Here is a 25,053-nt window from a genome sequence, read left to right as displayed (position 1 = left end):
GAAATCTTCGGAAAATGGTCGGCAATCTTCGGAAAATCGTCAAAAACATCGTAATTAGTAGGTTTATAATTATAATAAACAGAATATTACATGGTTACTTGGAGATATGAAATTTATCTTCTCGTGTTCAAATCGATATCCCACTCGTTCGCTGCGCTCACTCGGGAGATATCGAACACTCGAAGATAAATTTCATATCTCCGCGCAACCATGTAATATCCTCTATTTATTTTAAAATTCTTGCAGGGCTTTCAATAAGTTTTGAAGAAGGTAGCTGTCCTTCAGCAGCACCAGTCAGAACGCAATACACAAACTTGTAAACCTAGAAATGCTGTAATAAAAAATCTCACACATGTTTATATTATGTTCATATCTGAAGATTTCCCATTTTTTTGTGATTTTGCACAATGTAGCCCCACCTCTCAGTGACCAATGAAGTTAAGAAAATTAATAGGACAAAATCGATATAGCACCTGTTTGCCAGCTCCTGAAGAGGACTTGACTGTTGAAATATCCATTGATGGTAGAAAATCACTGAAAAAACATGTTCCAAATTAATTACATGTTAACCCAAGCACAGTGTTGTCAAAACAAGCCAGTGGCCGATGGAGTTCTGCCAGCTACTTGATTGTAAGTCGCTGGCTATAGGAATCAGCTCGTGTCAAACAAGGTCGGCATCACAGCCACCTACTCTTCCAGTTGCTGATGCCTACTTCAAAACATTTTAAAACCCCTGCAAGCACAATTATCAGCCAATTAGGGGAGCAGGGATGGCACAGTGGTGAGAGTGCTTGCCAACCACCAATATGGCTGTGGTTCGATTCTGGCCCAGTGCCATATGCGGGTTGAGTTTGTTGGTGGTTCTTGCCTTGCTCTGAGGGTTTATCTTTGGGATTTCTGGTTTTCCTTCCTCCTGAAAATCAACACTCCCAAATTCCAATTTGATCTGGATGGAAGACCCGCATGAAAACCAGCTACAGCTGATGAATCTTCCTCTCTAAATAAGGCAATTTATATATTTATTATTGATCAACACTAATTATTCTACACATCTAAAAGCTATTTGCTGGTACTACTACAGGGCTTGGAATAAGTCCTGTCCAGTAATCCTGACAGGAACATTATCCTGCTGATCGAGCAAGTAACGTTTCACAGGTCGAACAAATACAATACATGTGAAAAATACAATTACAAAAGAGCATAATAATTTGCAAGTTAACATTTCACAAAACCTTGACCAGAATGCACTAGCTGACTTTTACTTGTTTTTTTGAAGAATTATATAAATTTTGACAAAGTGAATATGCTATATATGTGAACTGCTGATTAATGATGAAATGAATGAAATGATCCTCGCAGTGTGTCAGCAATTTAAGCAGTTACATTTTTTAGCCTGAAAAAAATTCTCAGCTACAACGGGATTTGAACCCATGACTTCCGCGATACTGGTGCGTTGCTCTACCAATGTTTTTCAGGCTAAAAAATGCAATTGCTTAAATTGCTAACACACTACAAGGATCATTTTCATTCATTTCAAAAAAAATTTTATAAAGAGAAATGTCATTAAAGTTACATCATGACAGAACGTACTCTAAGTCCTGTGATAACTCCACTTCAGATGTCGCAGGTCTGGCAAGAAGCTCCTCTTGATCATGCTAAGATTTAAACAACAACTTAGAGTTGACATCAGTTGTAACAAGAATGGAAGACAATTTGTCCACAGAAAATGAGCCACAGGGACGTACAGTGCATTGCATCTTGCAAAATACTAATAGACCTGTCAACTCCTAATTCAGCATGGAATCAAGGTTTGGTTAATTGATATCCTATTAACTGCTGCATTAAATTACTAGGTTAACACAAGTACAAATGAGACAGTATGGTACAAAATGTATATTTAGTGCAGTGTTCTGCTTTATTAGTTGTTTGCCTTATGGCACTAGCATTCCCATTAATTTTCCATTTTTTTCAAGGTAATTTTTTTTCAGAATGATTTTCCCCAAAAACCATGAGATTGGGAGTCTTGTTGCGAGGTCGTGAGAAAAAATGAAAAAACATGAGACTCTGAATATATTTTGCCATGAATACAATGGACTTCACTTCAAAGTGCCAACAACTGTTAGCTGTAAATTGCACGGATTGCGTTCTGTGGGAGGTGTACTGTATAGTGGCCTCATGACAGAGGGCTCTGGATTGAAAGGGCTAAGATGGTGTAAAGGGCAGTGCTCTTGTGCCAGTGTTTAAAAGGTACTGGCACATTGTTGGCCTTCCCATTTAAACTAGTCTCATATATCTTAGAATGATTGCTTTTAAAATTTAACCTAGGCTAACTATCAAGTAAACTTATTTTCAAAACTAAACTATATAACAATGAGTAACTTTATTCAGTTTGTCATTTATAAGCATGTTATTTCAAGTCCCCAAACCCCAGGGGGGGTACTCCGGGATCAAAGTGACGGGGATGATCGAATGGAGGCAAAACTCAGGACCCAAAAAAATCCTTAAGTCTCCCGACATTACCCAAAAAAATCCCTGAGCCAAAAAAAAAACGCCCAAAAAAATCCCTAGTCAAATTACCCCTAAATTGCCAAGGCCACGCCAAGGCACTTTAGTTTGATTTTAATACCCCAAAAAATCCCCTTTTTAAAGTGCCTATGAAGTAAAAAATATTTTTGCGTTTTTTTGTAGCTTATTATGTCTACTTTTCGAAAAGCCAAAAAAATAATAATGTCAGAGAGAAAGAAATCGGATTTTTTGCCGCCTAAAGTGGCCCTGGTTTGGCAAATTAGTGGGGCCGGAGACTGGGAACGAGTTAGCGATCTGTGACGTAGGAAATTGTTCCACTGATTTGTTTACCCCATATTGCTTCTTATCGCTTCCATTGCTGTGCGGGTTCCTGCTCGAGTTTTACTCCAAATAATAAGTTTTTTATCTCGATTTAAACATAAGGCAGCGATAATTTATTGTTTCTTCGAATGTAATTTCGATAGCAAGAATCGGAGAGGATCGATTCCGGTAAAACAGAAGTTGTTGGGACTGAAGGTTCACTCGATCGAGCGACGAAGAGATTGCGCGGCAGTAGACAGGTCTTTTCCCGCAATATTTATTACGTGCAACTGGTCTGGGAAGAAAAGCTATCTAAAATGCTTAAGTCGCCGAGACGATTAACCTGAAGCCAGTAAGTATTTTATGACGGTCTATCAGCGTCTTCCTTCGTTACTGTCGTATTTATTCTTGTTTTTAATATTTCATGTTCAATCTGGTGATCCTACAGAACACGTTTATGAACGGAGAATATCCAATACAATTAATCCATGTAACTATTCAAATGTAAAAAAGCAAATAATAAATTTGCTTTGGGTGGCTGTATGGTTTGATGATTTTAAAAATACCAATGCAATAAATACAAATTTATTTATTGACTGTGTGTACATAAATGATGCTATCCCATGCGATCAGATTCATAAAAGGGTTGAAAATTTCTTCTTCAGTTCCTCCAGTTCATGATGGGTTCCCGATAAAACTGTCATTTTTTTGTTGAACTTTTTAGCTGCAGTATGGTTATAAACCTGGTGTGTATTTAATAATCTGATACCTGTACATATATTTCTGCATGGTAAAGTGCACATTTACAATAGTCACTAAAATTTTGAGAACTTATGAAATTAATTTTATACTTTGTTCTTTAGAATCCCTATGGCAGACTCATATGAATGGCTTACCTATTAGATTTGTGGATACATGGGCTGGGATAGTTAAAGGACCATTACCAGCTTATGTTTACATGTCAGATCATAACATTTGGTATAAATTCCTGCCTTTGGGGTTATGAAAGGGGTTGGCCCTCTTTGTAGAGGGTATGAGGTTCTGCTACTTTATACTTGCAAAATTAATTACCAGAAAAAAAGGAAAAGGTAATAATAATATTTTATTATCACAGATGCTTGTTATTCTACCTACCCTACATTATGGCACTTGAAATCTTGCATTCGGAATGATACTTGGCACATTGTACTAAGAGGGTGATTACATGATTAAACACCACAATAAAATGTCATACCAGGGCATGTCATACCGGTGCAAGGTTACCCTGGTTACTGTACCGCTGCAAGATTTTCATCCCATTATAAAAATTTATTCCGGTGTGATGTAAACATGGAATATGACTGTTTGCTTCAAATATTTATATGTACTACAGACAGTATTAATTTTTCATCTCACACCAGGGATGATGTAAACACCCCCCTGACACTGCACTGCCACAATAAACATTTGTATTGGTATCCTTCTATCATAAGTATGATGTAATTTTTTAGTTTATTGTTCATGTGAACTTTAGCCTGCATAGCAAGGGTTCCCGTGCGAGCGAAGTGCTGCTATGTTTGGGGCGCGAACGAATATTCTGGCGAAGAGCGAAAGATTCTGGCCGCGCGAAAATTGTGGCGAGAGCAAAAAAGGGAAAAAAGGCTATGTGCACTTGAAAGTACCAGTCCATGAAAAAAAATACAGAATGATTTTCTTTGTTTTTATAACTAAAACATCAAGTTGACAAGTATGATCAAAACTCACTTTGTTCAACTGGGAGACTGGGGTCTGGGTGACTAATAATAGAATGGAAACAATAATACTGTTTTGAGAGAGCCAGAAACTTGGATTTGGGAAACTAAAAAATGAAAAATAGCAACATTTGACACATCAGCAAATTCCAGGGAGACACCGTGGCCTAACAGTTAGCATTTGGAACACCGGATCAAGTGGTCTGAGTTTGAGTCTTGAGTCATTGCCTTAGGCTGTTGGGTGAGACACTACAATCTCAGTGAGTGCCTCACGTAACCGAGGAGTATGAATGGCTACTTTAAAAATAATTATTATCAGGGAAATCCTTATATGCTGGGGGTTATCTGCTATGGGATAGCATTCCATCAACACTAAGTTGCTATACTTCAGTCTCACTATATGTGTGTTGTAAACTGATGGAACTTGTGTATTAATCAAATGAGAGTAACAAAGCTTTCACTTAAGGTCGCGGGGGACACCTTAGGCTCATCATTATGCATTTATTTAAAGCGTATGCACGAAGTGCAACGACTGACAAAGTGACATCGACAACTTTACGAGATATTCATGACTGAATAAAAATATGCGGGTGCGTGCGCGTGATTTTTTTGAAAAAATAAATTCCTGTTTCTTTGATATTTTAACCAATTTAAAACAACACTGGCGATTTACGTTTATATAGATTGTAGCTAATATTTATTCAATTTGTTTTTGTTTCTGCAACTCAGAGTAATCACAATAATATTCGGCATAAACAATCATAGCTAATCATGTCCTTCATAAAATGCATTGTTCTCACTAAAAAAGCGTGGAATATAATTACCATAATTACATCTTTCCTTTAGTAACTGATCGTGTTTTGGTCGGGACACCTTCGGAAAACTCAAAGTTTGGACTTTTCCGACAATTTTGTGGCAGAGAATACAGCGAAGATACAGACCTTCATGACTTGCCACTGCAGATAGGTAAACTATGGACATTGTAGTGTGTCATAACAGAGGCGGAATTTTAAAAGAGCTCTTTTAGAAAGAGGTAGAAGGCATTAAATTAAAATTTGCGCATTTAAACCGCCATAACTTGCTGGCAAATTTTAAATTAAAAAATCCGCTTCTGTTATGACACTCTACAGATATTGACTGATTATTTTTTGACAAGATCACAGTGTGCTGTCTCCTGCTCGTTCCGTAAACTCTGCCACAAAATCATGTTCTTCCCAATTTGGCACTAACGTGGCTATAACATCGCCGTTAAGTATAATCTACCAAATAAAAGACAACACACATAATCTTTTATCATTTCTTTATGTCTCTGCAAAATTTGAGCTTAATCGCATCCATACCAGCCGAGAAATAAGCGCTTAACAAGATGCAGATCAAGCAAAATTTCGCTTCATGAATTTATTCATGCTGTAGGTATCCCCCGCGACCTTAAACAGGTATACAATCTGACCAGGGCCAGGGCCTACTTAATATTTACATTTACATGTGTTAGTATAGACTGCTTTCTTTAACAGCATGCATATCGTAAATATTTCAGATATATTCAGTTTCTATTATATAATAATTCTTCTACAAGGCATTCGTGGATGTCAAGAATATAGTATATTCAGGTGCTGTAGTTTGCACTATAAACCAAAAATCAAAATGGCGCCCAGAAAGAAAGCAATAACTTCGATTTACCGGATAGCTTCATTAATCATAAAACAGCCTATAAAACCAAACATTACTTGACTAAATAACTTGGGGCGCCTTTATTTACCGGTAAATTTATTGTATGATTCATTTTATACTTCATATATTCTCGCGCGAGTCGTCAGGTGTGCTTTGAGAAATCGAAACAAATCTACAAATGCTTAGTGCATAAATACAAAATTTAATGTGCTTTCCGATCGCGAGAGACAAGAGGAAAGTTTGACAAGCAGTGTTTCTTGTGGCAATAGCCACTTGGATTAGATACCTCTAGCTGGACATGGTTTCCACTGTCTGAATAAAATGCCGCCAACGCTTTATCGAAGACCATCGTTGCAGCTTTCGTCAAAATGTGCTGGAGGCTGATTTGTGGGACATTGTCGCCGTGAATTCGCAAAAACCGACTCCAGTTCTGCCGCAAAGTTCAGTTTTTGTGTAGATAATGCATCGATACTCTCGCTGTACTTGTTTTGTCCCGGCAACTGGTTTTATTGGGGCCTCCGAGCACGCATTGGTTACCTCTTGCACTCACACTTCTCTTATCCGCCATTACGCTCGAGTCGTCTGAACAATTTCCTACGTCACGACCTTGTAATATGATCGTTTTGGCCGCGCGCGAAATGGCCCCACTTTTCAGACGTCAAATTCGAACTTTAGGCGGCAAAAACTCGGATTTTTCTCTCTTTAACACTATTCGCTTTTGGGCATTTCGAAAAGTACATATAACAAGCTACAAAAAAACGCAAAAATATTTTTTACTTCATAGGCACTTTAAATCAAGTCACCTCAAAAAATACCTGCCAAATTCGCCTACCCAAAAAAATCCCGAAATCGAAAATTTTGACCCCAAAAAATCCTTCGCACATCCCCGTCACTTGGATCCCGGAGTACCCCCCCTGGGCCCCAAACCTATGACTGGATGCCCTGACCACTAATTATATAAGCTATTTACACGTGACTTGTGGCGAGCTAGCTCATTTATTAGGTTCATAAGCTATCGGAATCTACACTTGTACTGTACACTCTTATATTGACATCACCACAACAGTACTTATAATATTGAAAGAAATGTTTTAATTACTGTACCATCACTTCTTCAGCTTCTTTAATCAAACTCGCAGTTCTTTCTTCCAGCTCTGCATTGAGACGCCTTGAAAAAAATGAAAGAAATGGTCAAGCCACGAAAGGTTTGGCTTTATTACAAAGTATTAAACTTTATTAGAGTATACATGCATATTCTGTTATTTAAAAGCACTTGTTCTTATTAAGTAAAAGTTTTAATCAATTTGGTAAGATTTTGTATTACGGTAGAGCCCCGCTTACTCGAACTTGGATATCTCGAACACACCCGCTAACTCGAACAAACTTACATTTCCCTTGGATTTGACCCCGCTTTTCAGTCATTATTACTCGGTTAACTCGAATTCCCTGCTAACTTGAAATTAATATTGTTTCCCTTAATCAAAATTCTTATAACTCAGCACGGATGCCCCCCCCCCCCCCCTGGTTATGGGCTTATATACGAGAGGGCTTATAGGTGGAATAAAAAACGTTTCCAAACGAGCCACGGCAGTGTTGATCGAAATTCGTTTTTAAGTTAAAAAGTCATAATAAAGCAACATGTTATGTAGCAGAGGGGGCTGTATTTTTTGTTTTGTTTTTTATATACTAGTTATGCAACGCTTTTGAGTGGTATACTATGGAATATCCCACGAGTCACTTGTATTTTCTAGGTATACAAAGGCTCGTGTGTATACGAAGAAAATACAAGTGACAAGTGGGATACCGTATTCCATAGTATACCACGAGAAAGTGTTGTGTAACTATTTTATACCATGCCATAGAAAATACGCTTACTTAATTTCATCGAGAATAAGATCGCAGCGCATGATGGGAATGTTGGGTTGAATACCGTCGAATATACAACGGCTTTCCTGTATTCTGATTGGCTGTATTTTCTATGGCATGGTATAAAAGCCCATCCAAAACCCCTTACGAAGTTGTATAAGCCCAGGACTTATAACCTGAATTTTACGGTATGTAAAGTGGCGCTTAGCATGCTGTTACTAACATGTACTCCTCCTCCTTGCTTAGAAGACCCTGTGCAATGTTCTTCGTCTTTCCAGATGGTGGCTTTTCCATGGCTGTGGTTTTGTGCAAACTGCCAACGGAATTTCGTCCGCCATTTGCCGCAGCTGAAGAAGGTCGTTTAGCGGCCGAACTTGGACGTGAAGACTGCAAAAAATATGCATCAAAATAAGTTGAGCTGGCTTGCTGTTTAAGGGCTATGATCTTGCCCCGTCTTTTAAATCAAACAAACAAGAAAGCCAAGCTCACCATTACTGATGTACACAAACTTCAACTCGCCATGACACTTTAGTACATAGTCTCTCGCCGCTTATCTTTAGTCGTGTAGGAATGGGACGAGACTGGTTCCCAGTCTCGTCCAAGTCTTACCCTTCTAAAGTGTAAAGAGAAGTAGTCCAGTCAACTTAGTATTACACCCAAAACAAATTGCAACAAAAATAAAACATGCCTTATTCGACTTTGCATATATTGAGGAATAACATACTAAAAGTCACCGTGAATCGGAGTATTGGAACCTCGTCTTTTTTTGCGATATTTGAACTACAATGAAAGATGAGAAATTTAATTTATGCATAACTTATGTGATTTTTACAAGTAACATTGAAGGGTCCTTATCGACAGAAATAATCAAGCTAGCAAAACCAAACAACGACAAGCCAACAAATCAGTTTACAACAAATGTAGCAGTTATTACTTATCCTATTTATTGCGTGAAATGACATTACTATTCTGCCCTTTTTGGTACCTTAGAGAACGTACTACCAGCGGCCGGATTCTGGCATAGATGCAAGTATAGTAACAACGTTCGCTAATCGGATATTTCATTAAAAAAGCTGAGTTTTCTTCAAAAATTAAAGATACTGAAAACTGATAAAGTATAATTATACCTTTTTGATGAAAGAATAAACGCTGGTCAAAAAAGTTACCGTCTGATAACTAGAATTGCGGCAAACATGTTTTATTTCTTTTGCAAAACATGTTTAAGTTCGTTAAAACTGAACTGCCCGTTAAACTTTCCATGTAACTGAAAGCAAATAAAAACAACTACCGTAAAATTCCGCTTATAATATAACATCCGCCCCCATCTACCTGTAGACTTAAAATACATCCCCTTTTTTTCCAATTTTTTTTTTGTTTATAGTACTTAAAATACTCCGATTGCAAGCCCCCCGGATATAAGCCCCCCCCCCTCCTAATATCGTTCCAAATATTGAAATGAATTTGATATTATTATGAATAGAGTTATTAAAGCTTAAATCAAAACCAGTCAATGTAAAAGGTATTGCGATCAACATTTTTTTATTTAATCCAAAAGCTATTACGAGGTTGTGTAAGAACAGTTTGAATGTAGTGGAACACGCAACGAAGAATAAAACTGCTTCAATCAATCAATCAATCAATCAATCAATCAATCAATCAATCAATCAATCAATCAATCAATCAATCAATCAATCAATCATTATTATGACAATTGTTTAAATTACATTGTATAGATCGTTTTTAATAGTTTTTAATATATTTTAATGTAAATAGATTTTAATATTTTTTAAATCTTGTAATATATATAGTTTTTATACATTTACACGTAATTCAGTCTAAGGACTGCCAAGTGTAAAAGTTTTTTTAATAAACGACATTTTATTCATTCATTCATTCATTCATTCATTCATTCAATCAATCAATCAATTTATTAATGTCATGCACGGGATGAGGTTGCCCTCTATATCCGAGCCAGAGGCTCATGTTAAAAGCGCATGACAATAATTAAAATACATTATAAAAAGAATAGAAACTAGTATAAGTAAATTTTTCTATCCGGATCTCGGATAGAAACGAGGTCTGGGACCAAATAGCGATGTTCTCACAACTTGCAACGCGATCAATTCAGGATCTAGTCAGCCGGTTTTGGATGATGATGCAGCAGGCCATCTTTTCCAGCGAAATGGAAGCTAGAGCAACCACGACTACGATGCCGTGGACTCAGTGATTGTAAAGGGGTGACAACTATCTTCGCCAAAAATCTAAATGCACTGTTTTATCCGAAAATGTCGCCATCGTCGTGTAGTTATAAAAGCGCGAAATATTTTGATGTCGTGCTACTTTTTAGCGCTGAAATGCAAATGATTGTACCATGGTCTACCATGATTTTCAACCCACGTGGGGATCGCAAATGAGGTAAAACAAAGAACGACCATAGTTAGTCAACAAACAACCTCAAAACAATAGAGCAGGAACAATAGCTCCGACAGGCACGGGAAAATTCAATTGCCACGATATCATTATCATTTCCGTAATGGTTTTATTTCATAACAAACACCACATGTTGACAACAAGAACCTTTCATCGCTGCTTTTTAAAAAGACACAACACCGAACTCTCCCACTGGGCCCATGCTGTTGTTATTGTTTTGGCAAGTTCAGAATGAGGGGAGCTGCTCATGTTCCTTAGAGGCATCTGCTGACTACGGCCCCGATGATTGCTTTGCAAGTTGTGAGAACATCGCTCAGATTCCATATAAGAGAATGTTTGGGAAGTTGCCCCCCCCCACCCCCTGTTTTGACACATCTAACTTAGTAATGAATTTTGCTACATGTTTCGCTAGTGCGATTTGTTTTGGCACATTTCTATTTGCAAGATATCTCAAAATGTTTGCTTTGTAAGGACAGGATCTGAATTTTATCCGTGCAAATGATGATTACTTGCATTTAATAATTTAGCCTGTTCCAGGCTCTTGGTAGTACGGGAGCATCGCTCAGATTTCATATAAGAGAATGTTTGGGAAGTTGCCCCCCCCCCTCCCCCCCCCCCCCCGCCTGGTTTGACACATCTAACTTAGTAATGAATTTTGCTACATGTTTCGCTAGTGCGATTTGTTTTGGCTCATTTCTATTTGCAAGATTTGAATTTTATCCGTGCAAATGATGATTACTTGCATTTAATAATTTAGCCTGTTCCAGGCTCTCGGTAGTACGGGAGAGCGAAAAACGCGGGCGAACGAGAAAAAAACGAGCTCGCCTTCTTCCCCCTCGTATTTTCCTCGCTCGCCCGCGTTTTTCGCTCTCCCCCAACTACCGAGAGCCTGGAACAGGCTACTCAAAGCTGACACGCCAGCCGATTTTAAATCGGCCAATTTTCTTCGTCTACACGAGCAAATAAACATTTTCACATAAAAATTATCATATAAAAATTGCTCGTGTAAACTGGCCTTTACAGCAAGGCGCCCAAAAGTGTGACCACTTTTAATTTATTCACATTCTTTCGTGCAGATTTAATCCAATCAGAAGTCAACTGCTAGCTATCCACGGCTTTTGATTGGATTAAATCTGCACGAAAGAATGTGAATAAATTAAAAGTGGTCACACTTTTGGGCGCCTTGCTGTAATGCTCTGATTTCGAATCAGTTTGTCGAATACCCACAACGTTCATTGGTATTGTACCCTTCATGTCTTAACTACCGTAGCTCAGTCGTTGGAGCTGACTAGAGTGTTTTTATCGACCAAGCCTGCACGAGTTTCTGAGAAAACTTCAACAGGGACAACAATTGTTCTGTTTGAACGTGCCACGAAGATAAACAAATATGAGAAGCCAGTTTCGTGGTAAGGCAGAAAATTTACGGGGACGTTTTTCGGGACCAAGGTTAAGGTCGCGGGGGACACCTTAAGGTTGGTTCTCATATAATCACCCAGATCGCGTCGATCGTTTGCAACCGCGCGCCGAAACGGTCACATCCCTAGCAACTGGGGACGATAAGGGGGTTCTCATATAATCGCCAGTGATTCAACTCTACTGTTTTGGCGGCCATGTTGGTTGTGAGGCCGTGTTGAGTTCTGGGTATATTGATGCACCATGAGACGCTGAGATAATCTCGTCGATCACTGCGTGAAAGTCTCGTAAAATTGTTCACGATCGCCCCGGTCTGCGACCAATCGCCCCAATCGCCGAAGGCATTAACGATCGTTTGTGCAATGTTCTCATCATATAATCGCCCCGATCATAAGACCACTTTTAGAAGTGACAGCGGCGATCGAAACGATCGGGGCGATTATATGATGAGAACCAACTTTTAGGAACATTAGGAAAATGAACTTGGAAGAACTGATGGATGACAAATGTGGGCCGGATTGCTTCTTATGTAGATCTTAATTCTTAAGTTTTTCACTTTTTTCTTAATTGTACATATTGTTATAATTATCTGTTACGGAACTTTTTTTATGATATTAGAAAACACCAGAAGGACTGTAGACCTGCTGACCGCCGATTGGGAAGAATAATACTGAGGACTTTTTCTGCCCTATCAGGATAGACTACGAGCAGTTCCTATTTTTTTCGCAGAGTCTGGTCGAGCGTGAAGCGAAAAAATAAATTACTGTGCGGGGGGGGGGGAGGCGAGAAGCGATTTTTTCGCTTCTCGCCTCGCCCGCCACCTCCCCCCGCGCGTTCATTTATTTTTTCGCTTCACGCTCGACGGACTCTGCGAAAAAAAATTTCTTTAAGCTCAACGGACTCTGTGCGAAAAAATAGGGACTGCTTAGTCTAATATCAGGAGGCAGCATTCAGAGGGCTTTTTGGAACTGGCCTGGTAAGACTCTTTCCCCAGCTCAGGGGCACCTTTCAATCGCTCCAACTTTTCTTCGCCTATTTTTTCCCACCGTACTGCTGCCCCTGGGTCTCGTTCAGCGGTTACAAAAGGACGCTTCTGATTGGTTTAATTTACTTATGACATTGATGCAATGGCCTTGCTTGTTGGCCAAAGCGCAGGATGTGAGATTCGGACTCGGAAAAGTTACAGCCTACATTTTATTACAATCTATAGCACACTCGTAATTGTGAAAACTTAGCGTGAGAGCTTTTTCGAGGGCTTTCTCAGTTAAACCGTACTGCATATAATTTTGCACTTATCTATTCAAATTATTGTGCTTGTTTTTATAACGAGCACGTATTATTGCTATTATTATACATTGTAGTCCCTAGCTGTCTTCTCATTGGCTAAGAGCCTACAGCTATAATTCTGGGAATCCACGCAGCCTACAGATTAGTGAATAATCTGCTTCTTGCAAATAGAAATGAGCCAAAACTAACCTGCGATCAGGCTTTCTTTTTTTTTCGCGGCGGAGGGAAGGCGAAAAAAGGAAAGCCTGATACAATTACTTGTCAAGTCGTCTGCCGCCCCCAGATTATTCACTAATCTGTAGGTTGCGCGCGCAAATGCATGATTTCCAAGAGCAATGTGTCAGGCATCTCGCGGCGAAGGAAATTCATAGTTCGTCGATTCTCTTCTTCAACCGAGAAATAGTTTGACCAAAGTTCAAAAATTGCTGGATAATAAAGTCTCGGAAAACACAAAATGACTAACAAAAATTGGGAAGGAACTACGAAGTACTATGAGGAAAAAGCATTCAGCCGGAATTAGCACAAGTTTCAAAAAAGGAAGAAATCGTTTTTCATTATTTTCTTTTTAAGAAAAACAATGTACAATAAAACAATTATTAGATTCGGTTTTTGTGATATCCGTAATAATCAAGGTCTCGGTAAGTGTTATCAGCCTCAGCCTTCGGCTTCGGCTGATAACACTTACCTTGACCTCGATTATTACGGATATCACAAAAACCTCATCCAATAATTGTTTATTATTTGAATTGAGTGTTTTTTGGTCACGGACACGGACTGCGGACTAGTGACTGGTTAAAAATCACGGACTGAGGTATAAAACGCAGCCTACTGGCTACGGACTAGGTATAAAATACGTACTGCGTCTTGAGCGACGCATTTATACGAAAGGTAGTTCGTCTAGATGGGTAACGCGTCTTGTGCCCGTCTTTATACTAGAGACGTATGTAACCAGACAAACTACAAAATGTTTGCCCGTGTTCGTCCAGACGGGGAACGCGTCTCTAGTATGAAAACGGCTAATTTTCTTCTTTTCTCAGACAAGGGACTTCGAAAGTGTTCAAAAGCTTATTTAAAATATGGGATTTGACTCTGGTACATCTTAGAAAGCGAGACCAAGTCAGGAAGGTGGGATGAATGGTCGAGAGCTTATTCTTAAAAAGACTATACTATACTTTTTAGCCCCCTAAGATTTTTAAATTTAATTTTATTTGTTCTAATAAGAATATTGGCCGTGTACCGATAAGCATGTCTTTGTATTCCAAACACTTACATGTACGCTTTTGGCGGCAGACTTTTAATTTTGGTGTCATAATGTTGCTCATAAAAAAAAGGCTAAAAAGGGATAACAGTTATTAAAGTTCTTAAAAACAAAACGTTTTCGACTCGAAGGTCATCATACACTGAGTCGAAAACGTTTTGTTTTTAAGAACATTAACAACTGTTATCCCTTTTAGCCTTTTTATTACTTTTCATTTTGGTTTTTATACATTTTTTTGAAACTTGTAAGTAAAAAGCTTGAATTAATCTCGATTATGGCAAAAGGTCAGTTTGACTCGAAAAAACGGACACTCAAGTCAATCAACGCCTCGGGAACTGTCTAGGTGAAACTAAATCATCAAACAATAACAGTTCTGATTTTTATTGCTTTATTCCCAATAAATGAACCCTTAAAATGACATAATCAGCCTTGAAATCGTCATCGTTTATGAATTTCCTCGCAAAAAACCCGACACCGGTATTATCCGTGAAACTGAATCCTTTCTCTGCCTTCCCAAACATTGCAGAGTTCCTTTCCGCTTCTTCCACTGATAACCTGACAAGAAAGGAAATGAAGCAATTATATTAAGGAGAAAAACAACAAGTTAAAACAGCTATGCTTAAAATTTTTCTGAAGCTAAAATGAATATTAAACTTAGAGGTTCGTAACAACATTGAATGGTGTTCTGTGAGTGCTACTTTTTATGACTTGTAATGTTTTCTACGTTCTTCAGTTTGATTTGAGTCACAGCTTTACATAGTCTCAAAAAACTTTCTTGTATTCTTGTTAAAACGTCAAGGATAAAAGGGCTCTTACCTTGAATTTAAAACCCGCTGCCTTCTCCACCACTTCCAACTAAAATTAAAAGTAAGAGGGGAAAGAACATTACTTGTAAAACTCGTTGAACTTTAGTTTACCAATTAAGTTAAGAGGGTCCTGAAGGGGTAAAATGGGAACTGGGATTTGCCTGTATTTTCACTGGGAAAATGGGATTTAGGTCACTGGGACTGGAATTCAGAAACAAAAAATGGGAATGGGAAGCGTGTCAGTACATGACTAAATCTGCATATTTTGCGCTCTATAATGTTTTTTTTTTCTTATAGTCCGGCACTGAATAGTAAAAACGCTGAAAACTCTGAAACAAAACGACCGCACTGCACGCGTGTCCATCAAGTCTCGATCAATTTTCGTGATTTTAGTGATTAAGCTACTTAGCAGAAAAGCAATGACTGAGGATCGGCACAAATGGAATATTTAAAAGAAGTGACAGCAAGTTGCTGTCAGTCAGGATAGTGGTGGATACGGGATCAAAACTTGATAGCTTTAAAGCTACAAAAAATTTGTATTATTCTCCAAGACAAACGAACAAATGAAACTAGCATGATTTTGGGTAGTCCCGTCCTTGATTTATCCCTTTTGCAACCGGCAGGGAAGGCGGAGCAATTTTCCAAGTGGGGGGGCTGACTAGTGACATTAAGTGGGGGGACTTAAAAGACTATTCTCATGGTAAGTCTTAATTTTTTCGGAAATTCTGGGGGGCTAAAGCCCCCCCCCAGCCCCCCCCCCCTCGGCTCCGCCGCCCCTGGAACCAGGTGCGAAAAGAAAGTCCAGGATAACTTGCATGTGCATGCTTTAAATTTAAAAAACAAACCAATGAAAAACGACAGAGACGTGTGGCGTTTCTTACATGTAGCGTGTGCGTGAGGGTGAAAATAGTTCGCTAAAATGAAATTCAACTATGCGACTAAAGCGCGCGATCTGCAAGAAAAAGTATCGTAATACTAAATTATTGAATTTATCATCTGTGCGCCTGCGTATCCAAAGGTGCTGTGGAATATGGTTTGGTTCCCCCCTTTTTTGTAAGGGGGGGGGGGTGAGAGGACGGATTCTCCGTACTCGCTCTTCCTGCGCCTGGGTTCAATCCCTAGATATAGGGCACCGAAGGGAAAGTTCAGGGAGTGTACTACATTTAGAACAATAAAAAACCCCCAGATATAATGCGCTTTAGACCAGATTTTCTATACACTAGGAATTTCACTTCTGGGACTGGGATTTAGACAAAAAATAGGCTGGGAAATGGGATTTGGGCAAAATTTGGGCTGGGAAATGGGATTTGGTACCCCCCCCCCCCCCCCCTTCAGGATCCTCAGTTAAAACAAATGATAGCCATGTCGGTGGCAAGGCTGTCCAACCTTGATTAGCATTGATGGTCATAGATTTTACGATATTTTTTTTGAACACTCTTCTCGGTGACGGAAAGGTGATCAATGTAATTGCCATATTACTCCTAAATCCTTGACAGTTTATATGTAGATAAGGATATTAATGATTATAATATTACCGCGCTTGGCGCAAATTCTTCTGCAACCTTTTTTCGGCTTGTTGGCTTTCTTCACGCGGGCTTGTTTGCATTTGCTAATAGCGTCGTCGATGTCATCACACTCAACTACAAAAGCGACAAAATAAATGGCGAATTTTGCAAAAGAAATAAAGAAAAGAAAAATGCAATATTCTTGTTATAGTTCACAAGCACCAAAAAACAAATAAATCAGAAGCCCTGCCGAAACCCCACACAACAATCTCGTCCCCAGAGGCCGCGATCCATTTGGTCTGCATCCGGGATGGTATCTCTGGGCTAATCTAAAAGCCCGCCAAAACGACAACCGAATCTGATTGACTGTTGAAAACTTGTTCGTTTCACCACTATCTGTATTTTCTGTTTCTCATTGTACCCAGTACCCATATGGGTAGAAAATATTACCCCCATCAAGTCTTGGCAGCCGGAGCGATTTCCTAAATGGAAGTTGAAGTTGTCCGAAATTGTTTTTGTTTTCATTCGGCACCATTAACATTTTTTGCTTGTAGTTCTATTTGGGCTGTCGTTTTACAGCGTCATTAAGTTTGAAATGGCTTTGAAACACCATTCTATCCACCCGTCTGGTATTAATATGTATCTAACTGCTTTAGTTTTTGAGTTTAAACTATATCCAAAGTAATCTCATACGATAGCAGACATTAATCATTATTAATAAAAGAAGCTTACCTTTCTTGCCCTTGACCTCTGTGGATCCAAAAAAATAAAATAGAATAAAACTGATGAATCACCGATTGAACTTTATGAAGTATTTTTGATTAGATTTTGTATGTTTGTATTAGCTACTTTCTAACTGTTAGTGTTTTATATCCCGCATATTTTTTCTATAAAGGCATTTTTTAACAGAGGACAGCCCCTAGTGGATCTGTTAAATAAATCATTATTATTAACATTGTTATTGTTACTGTTGTTGTTATTGACATTATTATTGTCATCATCATCATTATTATTATTATTTACCTTAAGGTTACTATTGTTAGCGGCTACTAATTTTAGCGATGTTAGCGAGTTGGTCAAAAATCGCTAAATTTATGCTCGCTAAAATTTGTCTCGGTCAAATTTAATATTCGTTACATTTAAGTACCCCTACTTCCACCCGAAAGGGAAACAAAATTAGTCATAGTCGACTTAAAAATTCCTTTAAAAATAGATGCCGGTAACTTTGTTCTTTCTGGCAATGCAAAAGTTCGTTCAATAACAAGTGAGTTATTTCTATCTTAGCTATATGTTCATTAAGAACGGTTTACACAATATCATTAACTTTTTAAATTTTTCGAAAAATCACTAAATTAATAGTCGCTAAATTTTGCTCTAAAAAAATCGCTTAAATTAGTAGCCGCTAAAAATAGTAACCTTAAGGTATATAAGCATACCAGTTGTTTTTAAGTTCTTATTTTTTTCGATGTATGAATTTTTTACTGATTATGTCAGATAATAATAATAATAATAAATTATTTTTAATATTTTATTATTATTATTTTTAAAGTTTTCATTAATATTGTGGTAAAAATTAAAGGGTTTGTTAAATGTGTGGTGTACTGCTATCAATAACAGGCGAGATAAAAACCTCCAAAATAGCCAGCAGAAATAAATTTAGTTAGCCTGGAGCATTTCTGTGGATGAATGAGTCAACTCAGGTTCGTTGTTTGTTTCTTTCTTCAGAGTATCCATACTACCACAAAAGGATGTTTAACTTAAGGCTTTTCTTGACTTATGAACTTTTTTAATTACTTTGCGGTTTATTTTTTGGGCTTCGTGTCTCCTCTGACTAGCAGCAACACAGCATTCCGGAAATGATGTAACGTTACATAAAAAGGCCTATTGCAAACACGTGGAAGGACTGGGGACAAGTATTTGAATAAAAAAAATAATGCCTGATGATAAACAACCCAGACGAAATTTAAGTTTGTAAAAATTGCAAAAACTGATTCAAACTTTTATAATTTTTAGGCCCGTCTACCCAATCCATTAAAACTCTCTTTTCGAGATTTCAAAAGGTTTCTTTAGTTGTTTCACTTCCAAACGTTTTTTTTAACTTGATTGCTAATATGTGGGTGTTAGATCGAAAAATAGCCGGTATTCTGGTTCAGGTATTACCAGGGGAGGATTTATCAGCAAATAAAAGCTCATGGTAGATTCTCTGACGGTGCCAAGCATTGTTTCTCTTGAGTAATTTCAAAAAGCGGTTCAAATGTATCTGTGGCTGACACACCATCAGTGATTTATTTGAAAAATGGAATGCTTTCCTAAACATGATGCGACGCTTAGCTATAATTACAACAGTTATAGGCTAGGTAACAGATGCGTTGGGAAAATGTTGAAATAAAAAAAATATTAAAAAAAAATCACTAGAAGCGTATATAATTGAAGTTTAAAAGTAAAGAAAGGACATAAAGTAACTAACCATAAATGTGAACCCATTCTACATATTTTAAAGCGATTGTAATACGTTAATTACTGTTTGTTTCATACCGAGCCAAGCCGCTTTGCATGAACCGTTTTCCTTGCAGAAGTCTCTCACTTTGTTTTTTTTGCCCTCATCCAACTTGCATTTTTCGCCATCTGCGCTGCAACATACTGTATAATGAAGTGTAGATAAAAAGAAAACGTGATTAGGGCTCTAACATGATGAGTTCTTATCTTCGTCTTCCCTGAGAAGAAGATTAATTTCCACTCGCTATATTCTTTTGACTGAGATATTGTAGTGTATACCAAAAAAGATATTGTCACATTCCTGTTAGATATTTTCTACTGTCTACTGAGAATACCGCTTGATTTCCAGCACAGATATCCCATGGTAAGGATTCGTTTTAAACCGTAAGTTGCTGCTGTGTCGAATCTAATTTAATTGCTACAAATTTCATAACTTCACGATTACATGGTTTCCTGATAAACCCTAAAATAAAAAAATAAAAAATTGCGCAAGAAATATAATTATGTAATATTGTAATAACTATAAGGTTGAAAAAAATTTTAAATAAGATTTTTAGACTTACATTGGTCTTCATCTGAAAAGAGAAAAAAAGAATAGAATGTTATGTAAAAGAGCCTTAGGGCGGAAACTGTAGTAAATAAATCCTTATTTGTAATAAAAGATGCTAATAATAAGGCAAAAAGTGAGAAGGGGTTTGATAGTTATTTTCAATTGTAGAAGTTTAAAAATGTACATGGCTGATGCCTTTGGAATTAACCACAAAATTTTAAAAGACTTTAAACATATCAACTGAAGCAAAGTTGCACAATATAGTTCATTAGCGCAACCGTGAATCCATAACGCAGTCATCACACAAGGCATGAGACACTTCAGTTATGCGAAAGAGAAAATTTTTTTGTTGACTAAGAGTTTTATTTTAGATTAAACAGTATAACAAAATTGGTTCATGCTAAAAGTCGTTTCATCTCGAGGCGCAGCTTCACGAGTATTTTCCCAGCTTTATAAGTTCTTCCAAAACTCGACAAAGCAACATTTCTTTTACTAATTCTTTCATAACAAGGTTACTTTAGGTTTAGTGTTGTTGCAGTTTCCAATCGAGTGTTTCTGTTGGTGTTTGTAGTTGCTGTTGATGATGCTTTTATCCTGTGTTTGTTATTTTCTTCAGTTTAGCCAGATTTCAAAGGTAATACAAGAGTTCTAAGAGTTCACTGACAAAACAAATATCTACCCACTAAGGCTTACCTGCATGAGACATTTCGAAATTGGCAAGGGCAATGATAAGAACAAACAATATTGCGAACTTCATGATGATGAAACTACAAAAAGAGATTCTCAGTTTAGTCAGCATTTATAGGTAATGCAAGAGTTCTAAAAGTTCACTGACCACTAGCTACCTGCATCCGACATTTCGAAATTGGCAAGGACAATGACAAGTGCCAAAAATATCTGAACGCCTACGTTCGGGATATTTATTGCACTTATCACTGTCCTTGCCTTCATGATGTGATGAAACTACGAAAAGAGTCTTTTCCATTTATTATTACATACAATAGTTATACAAGAATAGATTATGCAGCAAACCCAGGCTACAAAGTTACTGAATTGCCAAACCATTTATTTTTTAAAACGACTCTAAACTGGCTGAAACCCGGGCTGAATGTTGTCAGAATAGTTTTGTTGTTGTAACCTAGTTTACGCCTGAATTGGTCTTCAACTGATCACACAAGCATGAGCAATGATTAAAAACAAACCAAAACAATTGTTCGCTAAGCCGTCGCACAATAGTAGGTATCTAATTTCAAATAATTTCCCCGGCATTTATAATTGCGTGGCTCACACATAGTCGATAATTTTTAGTACACGTAATTCAATCAGTAAATCGAAGGAGAAAAAAAACCGAGAGAAATTTAATTACACCGTAAAATATATGATATTTCAAAACTATCAGGAAATGTTTTCGAGAAACTATTCGAGAAAATATATTTTGGTGTCAGACTACCGTTGATTAACGGTAAGTAAAAAGTTCTCAAAAAATGGTTAAAATGATTACTTGTGAGTTGCTTTATTAAAACTACAGACAAATCTTAAAATGTTTCTTTCAATATCAAATGTTCAATGTACTTACAATGCTCGTTTATTGCTTCTGTTGTGTCCTCTTTGATCCTATTTAAACGGCAATGAAATATATGACGAATAGCAGCGAAATTTATAGTCTTAGTGATGACTATAACATTTTTTAACCACAGCTTCGGTGGCTATAACTACGGCACGTGAACGAAATCCATTACTTTGGGTGTAAAAAACATTAAAACCTTTTCTTTAATTGATGTTTCGTTATTTTCTGCTTATTGTTTTAATTCTAACAATAAAATACTTATCTGAATTGCCCTCAGCAGTACAACAGCGAATGTAATTGAGGGAAAAATTCATCTCAAAGCCAACAATGTACATTTAATTCGTATTCCCTTGATTTTTAATGTTAACAGCACACACCAGTTTGAAGTTATTGTTGTCATACTAAAACTTCTGCAATTTGCGAGTTCCTCACCTTGAGTAAAATTCTTGGCAACCATAACTATTCCAGAAACTATTTTATTGTTTTCTTCAAACGTAAAGAAGTGAAGACCTGACGGTCATACAAACGACTTCATTGCAGAGTACAGAATGATTAATGGTCTTCTTTTCAACTAAATTCGGTCATTGTTTTAGGTGATCTGGTATTTTGGTAAAAGCCGATTGACTTTCAGTCACTGGTGACATCGAAATTAATGAGAATCTCACCTTGGGCAGAACTCTTGGCAACAGAATGCAACACAGAAAAAATTATATTGTTTGGTCTAAAAATATCAAGATAAAAGAACTGACGAACAAACAGAAGACCTTAAAATTGAGGACAGAATGATGAATGAGTGGTCTTTTGGTGTATTGTTATAGACTGATTGGTGCACTAGCAAGGCGTGAGAAAACTTTTAATTAGAAATAAAAATTTCAATTTAATTTGAGTTACTGTTTTCGTTATCAATGATGGGATTTTTTTTTTGATGAAAATGTCTGTCAAGTCCTAACATTGCAGAAAGCATTTGTGCTTTTACAAATTTGATACAAAAAAGGGAAAGAAGACAGAAGACGCAATAAAATTGCGAACGGGAAAAATTAAAGGATAATAAAATGCCTTCTTTAGTTATTGTTATGAGGCGATAAGGTGATAAGGAGCAAATCAATTTTAATCTGGTGATTTTCGGAAACGTAACGTTAACGATTGTTCTTGTATTAATTTTAAAATGAGGTTTCGAACTCCCATAAAAGTATGATTTATTTTGCTGAATAAAAGGCAGTAACATTGTTATAGCCGACAGTAATCCTCTCTAATGATTCTCATGGTTTTCATATGCAGTACTTGTTACTGGGGTAATAATAAAAGTGAAGATCTTTTTACTCAGTAAAACTGTTGTGTTTTAAGGTAGAAGCTTGTGAAGCCGTTTATATAAAACAAATATATATATTGATGCTTTCCTTTTTAAATTTTGAAACGAAAAGTCGTTCAGTATTTTCGCTTATATTTATTGTTACTGTATTTCCAAATTTACTCTTATATGCTTTAGAACTATGAAATAGGGCCACTGATCAATATTTTAAATAGGTCTGTTCAATTGAATTTCCTTAGTAGTAGATCAGCTGAAATAAGTTGCTTGATCATTTTCTCTGAAAACTGCACGTATTCGAGTTCTCAGCTGTCTGATAATTGTTTAGCCCATTTCTCAGCTAATCAGTAAATTTTACAGATCTCTGCTATTAATTAAGGAACGCCGCGTCATTTCTCAGTTGACAGTTAGAGTTTTGACCAATTGTAAGCTAAACCCGAAACCCGGACCTTCCTTACTAAACTCTTGGAAACGTTACATTTAAGACCTCATTGCCAATGTCAAAAAGTACACTTTATTCTTCACGTCCTCTATACATTCTTTTCATTTAACTCACTTCATTTCATGCGGAGAACTTGATAACAATGTCAAGACTCGTCCACACCGAACATGTCTCTTCTATACTTGTTTTAAGACGAAATTTCAATGTTGGGTACCTTTGCGAACCATACCACATCTTGGACTGTCTTGCTTGTCTGTTTATAATACGAGACTAGAAAAAATTGTACATTGTTAAACGTACAGTAAAACCTCTTCAACAATGTACAATTTTATCCTTTACGTCTCGCATAACAGACAGGACACATACCCCAAGCTGTTGAACTACACTAACCACGCGAAAAAATTTATTGAATATCTGAGAAAAGATAACTAGAAATTCTCTTTATGAACCACGATTTCGAAAGAGACCATTTATTCAGGGGTGAAACGAAATGCTAGCTCGAGAGAAGTTACCATATTCAATTCTTACACCATGGCTAAGTGCTAGATAGTATGATAATTTTGGATTCAAAGAGCAAGCTTCACTAATATGGTTAAAATTATTTCCAAAGGATAGAAAGGAAATATCTGTTTCTACATGTAAGCACTCTTTTGCCCAACAGCAAACATTAATAGAATCAACACGACATGACGAATGCTTCAAGAAATTTCCTTAACTTAAATTTAAACATTGGCAGAGTTAGTTTCACTCGCAAACCGTGGCGCTTTGCCACCTTTTTGCTAAGTCTTATAACTTTGTTAACAGTGAATAATTTTCAAATTTTACTTATTCAGCTTTTCACTCAGAGAATTTTGTTAAGTGTATGACAAATAAAAGCATCGCACAAGCAATTACTAAAGTTACTTTGTCATGCATTTGTTTAAAACGAACTGGCTTAAGCTTGATACTGAGCCGAATCTGTTCATGCACATAACAAACTAAATACCTAACGGTTGATTGCTCTAGCAGTAGCTCTATTCAGTTTCGCCGGGTGAATGTTTTCACTTCAGTCTAGGCACTGCGGTAAACATCAGAAACCCTCTTGCCTGACATATTACAAGTCGAGAAACCAGATTTCTTAGGTGTTTTAGTTCTGTATTTTATGTCACTCTGCAATCAGTATTTATAGGATATATCTGATAAAATCATCCAACCAGATTTTGAGAATCGAGTTTTTATTCTTAGACAAGGGGGAAGACTAAAAAACTGCGTAATTTTTTGGTTGGAAAGTTGTTTTTCGAATACGTCGTTGGATGTATTCCAGCCCAGTCGAATATTGGTTCATTTGTCGATGTTTTTCTTGTCACCAAGGGAACAATGAGACAAAGAAATATAACCTCTATAGCATTTCACACCGAGTAAAAATACTGTTAAGAAACCTTTACACCGCTATGACACTGAATATTTTAAACTTTTTCGCCTTCTACTGTTATGTCACCTCGTAACAAATGGCGAATACGACGAAGTAGTCATTCACGCCTTAAAATTAAGGCGTTTGCACAAGTTCCTTTTTGTACAGTTTTTTACTCAAGTAAAAATGTATCATTTAATTTTTACAATTCAATACCTGGCTGATTACGCGCTTCACGATCAATACTGTTAGCTGATAATTCTTGCTGCAAATCAAATATAACTTTCTTTTTTTTAAAAAAAAATATTCCAAGGAAAATAACTCCATATTTTACATTACTCGTATAAAACGTTTCTTGGGATTTCGTATCCAATGAACGTTCATTTACTTCCGCGTAAACTAATAAACGTATTTTGAGCATATTCTTTATTACAAAAGAAGACCACAGAAATATTTGCTCGGACACTTAGTTGGTTTCTTTCCTTTAAAGTTATTTTTCCTGCAAATTAT

At 37.1% G+C, this 25,053-nt stretch overlaps 1 protein-coding gene and 1 long non-coding RNA gene across 2 annotated transcripts in view; both read right to left on the bottom strand.

Moving 5' to 3' along the window:
- Positions 1-8,626, bottom strand: part of LOC144644745 (testis-expressed protein 9-like) — a 16,793-nt gene extending 8,167 nt beyond the window's left edge. Inside the window, exons 1-5 of the mRNA XM_078504265.1 lie at positions 8,583-8,626; positions 8,317-8,480; positions 7,332-7,395; positions 1,591-1,655; positions 474-534 (exon numbers count right to left, since the gene is read on the bottom strand). Of these exons, the coding sequence (XP_078360391.1) occupies positions 474-534; positions 1,591-1,655; positions 7,332-7,395; positions 8,317-8,480; positions 8,583-8,585 (357 nt within the window). The 5' untranslated portion in view covers positions 8,586-8,626. The remainder of the gene's footprint in view (positions 1-473; positions 535-1,590; positions 1,656-7,331; positions 7,396-8,316; positions 8,481-8,582) is intronic.
- Positions 8,627-14,861: 6,235 nt separating this feature from the next.
- LOC144642393 (uncharacterized) lies at positions 14,862-17,543 on the bottom strand. The gene is made up of 4 exons (XR_013568724.1): positions 17,525-17,543; positions 16,823-16,927; positions 15,298-15,336; positions 14,862-15,036 (listed from the first exon to the last, which is right to left on the bottom strand). It is a non-coding gene; the product is annotated as an uncharacterized LOC144642393 (long non-coding RNA).
- Between the last annotated feature and the right edge of the window lie 7,510 nt (positions 17,544-25,053).

This window comes from Oculina patagonica, chromosome 2 (genome assembly GCF_052425735.1).
Source record: "Oculina patagonica isolate OP01 chromosome 2, crgOcupat, whole genome shotgun sequence".
Taxonomy (NCBI): Eukaryota; Metazoa; Cnidaria; class Anthozoa; order Scleractinia; family Oculinidae; genus Oculina; species Oculina patagonica.
This window is presented reverse-complemented; position numbering and strand designations above follow the sequence as displayed.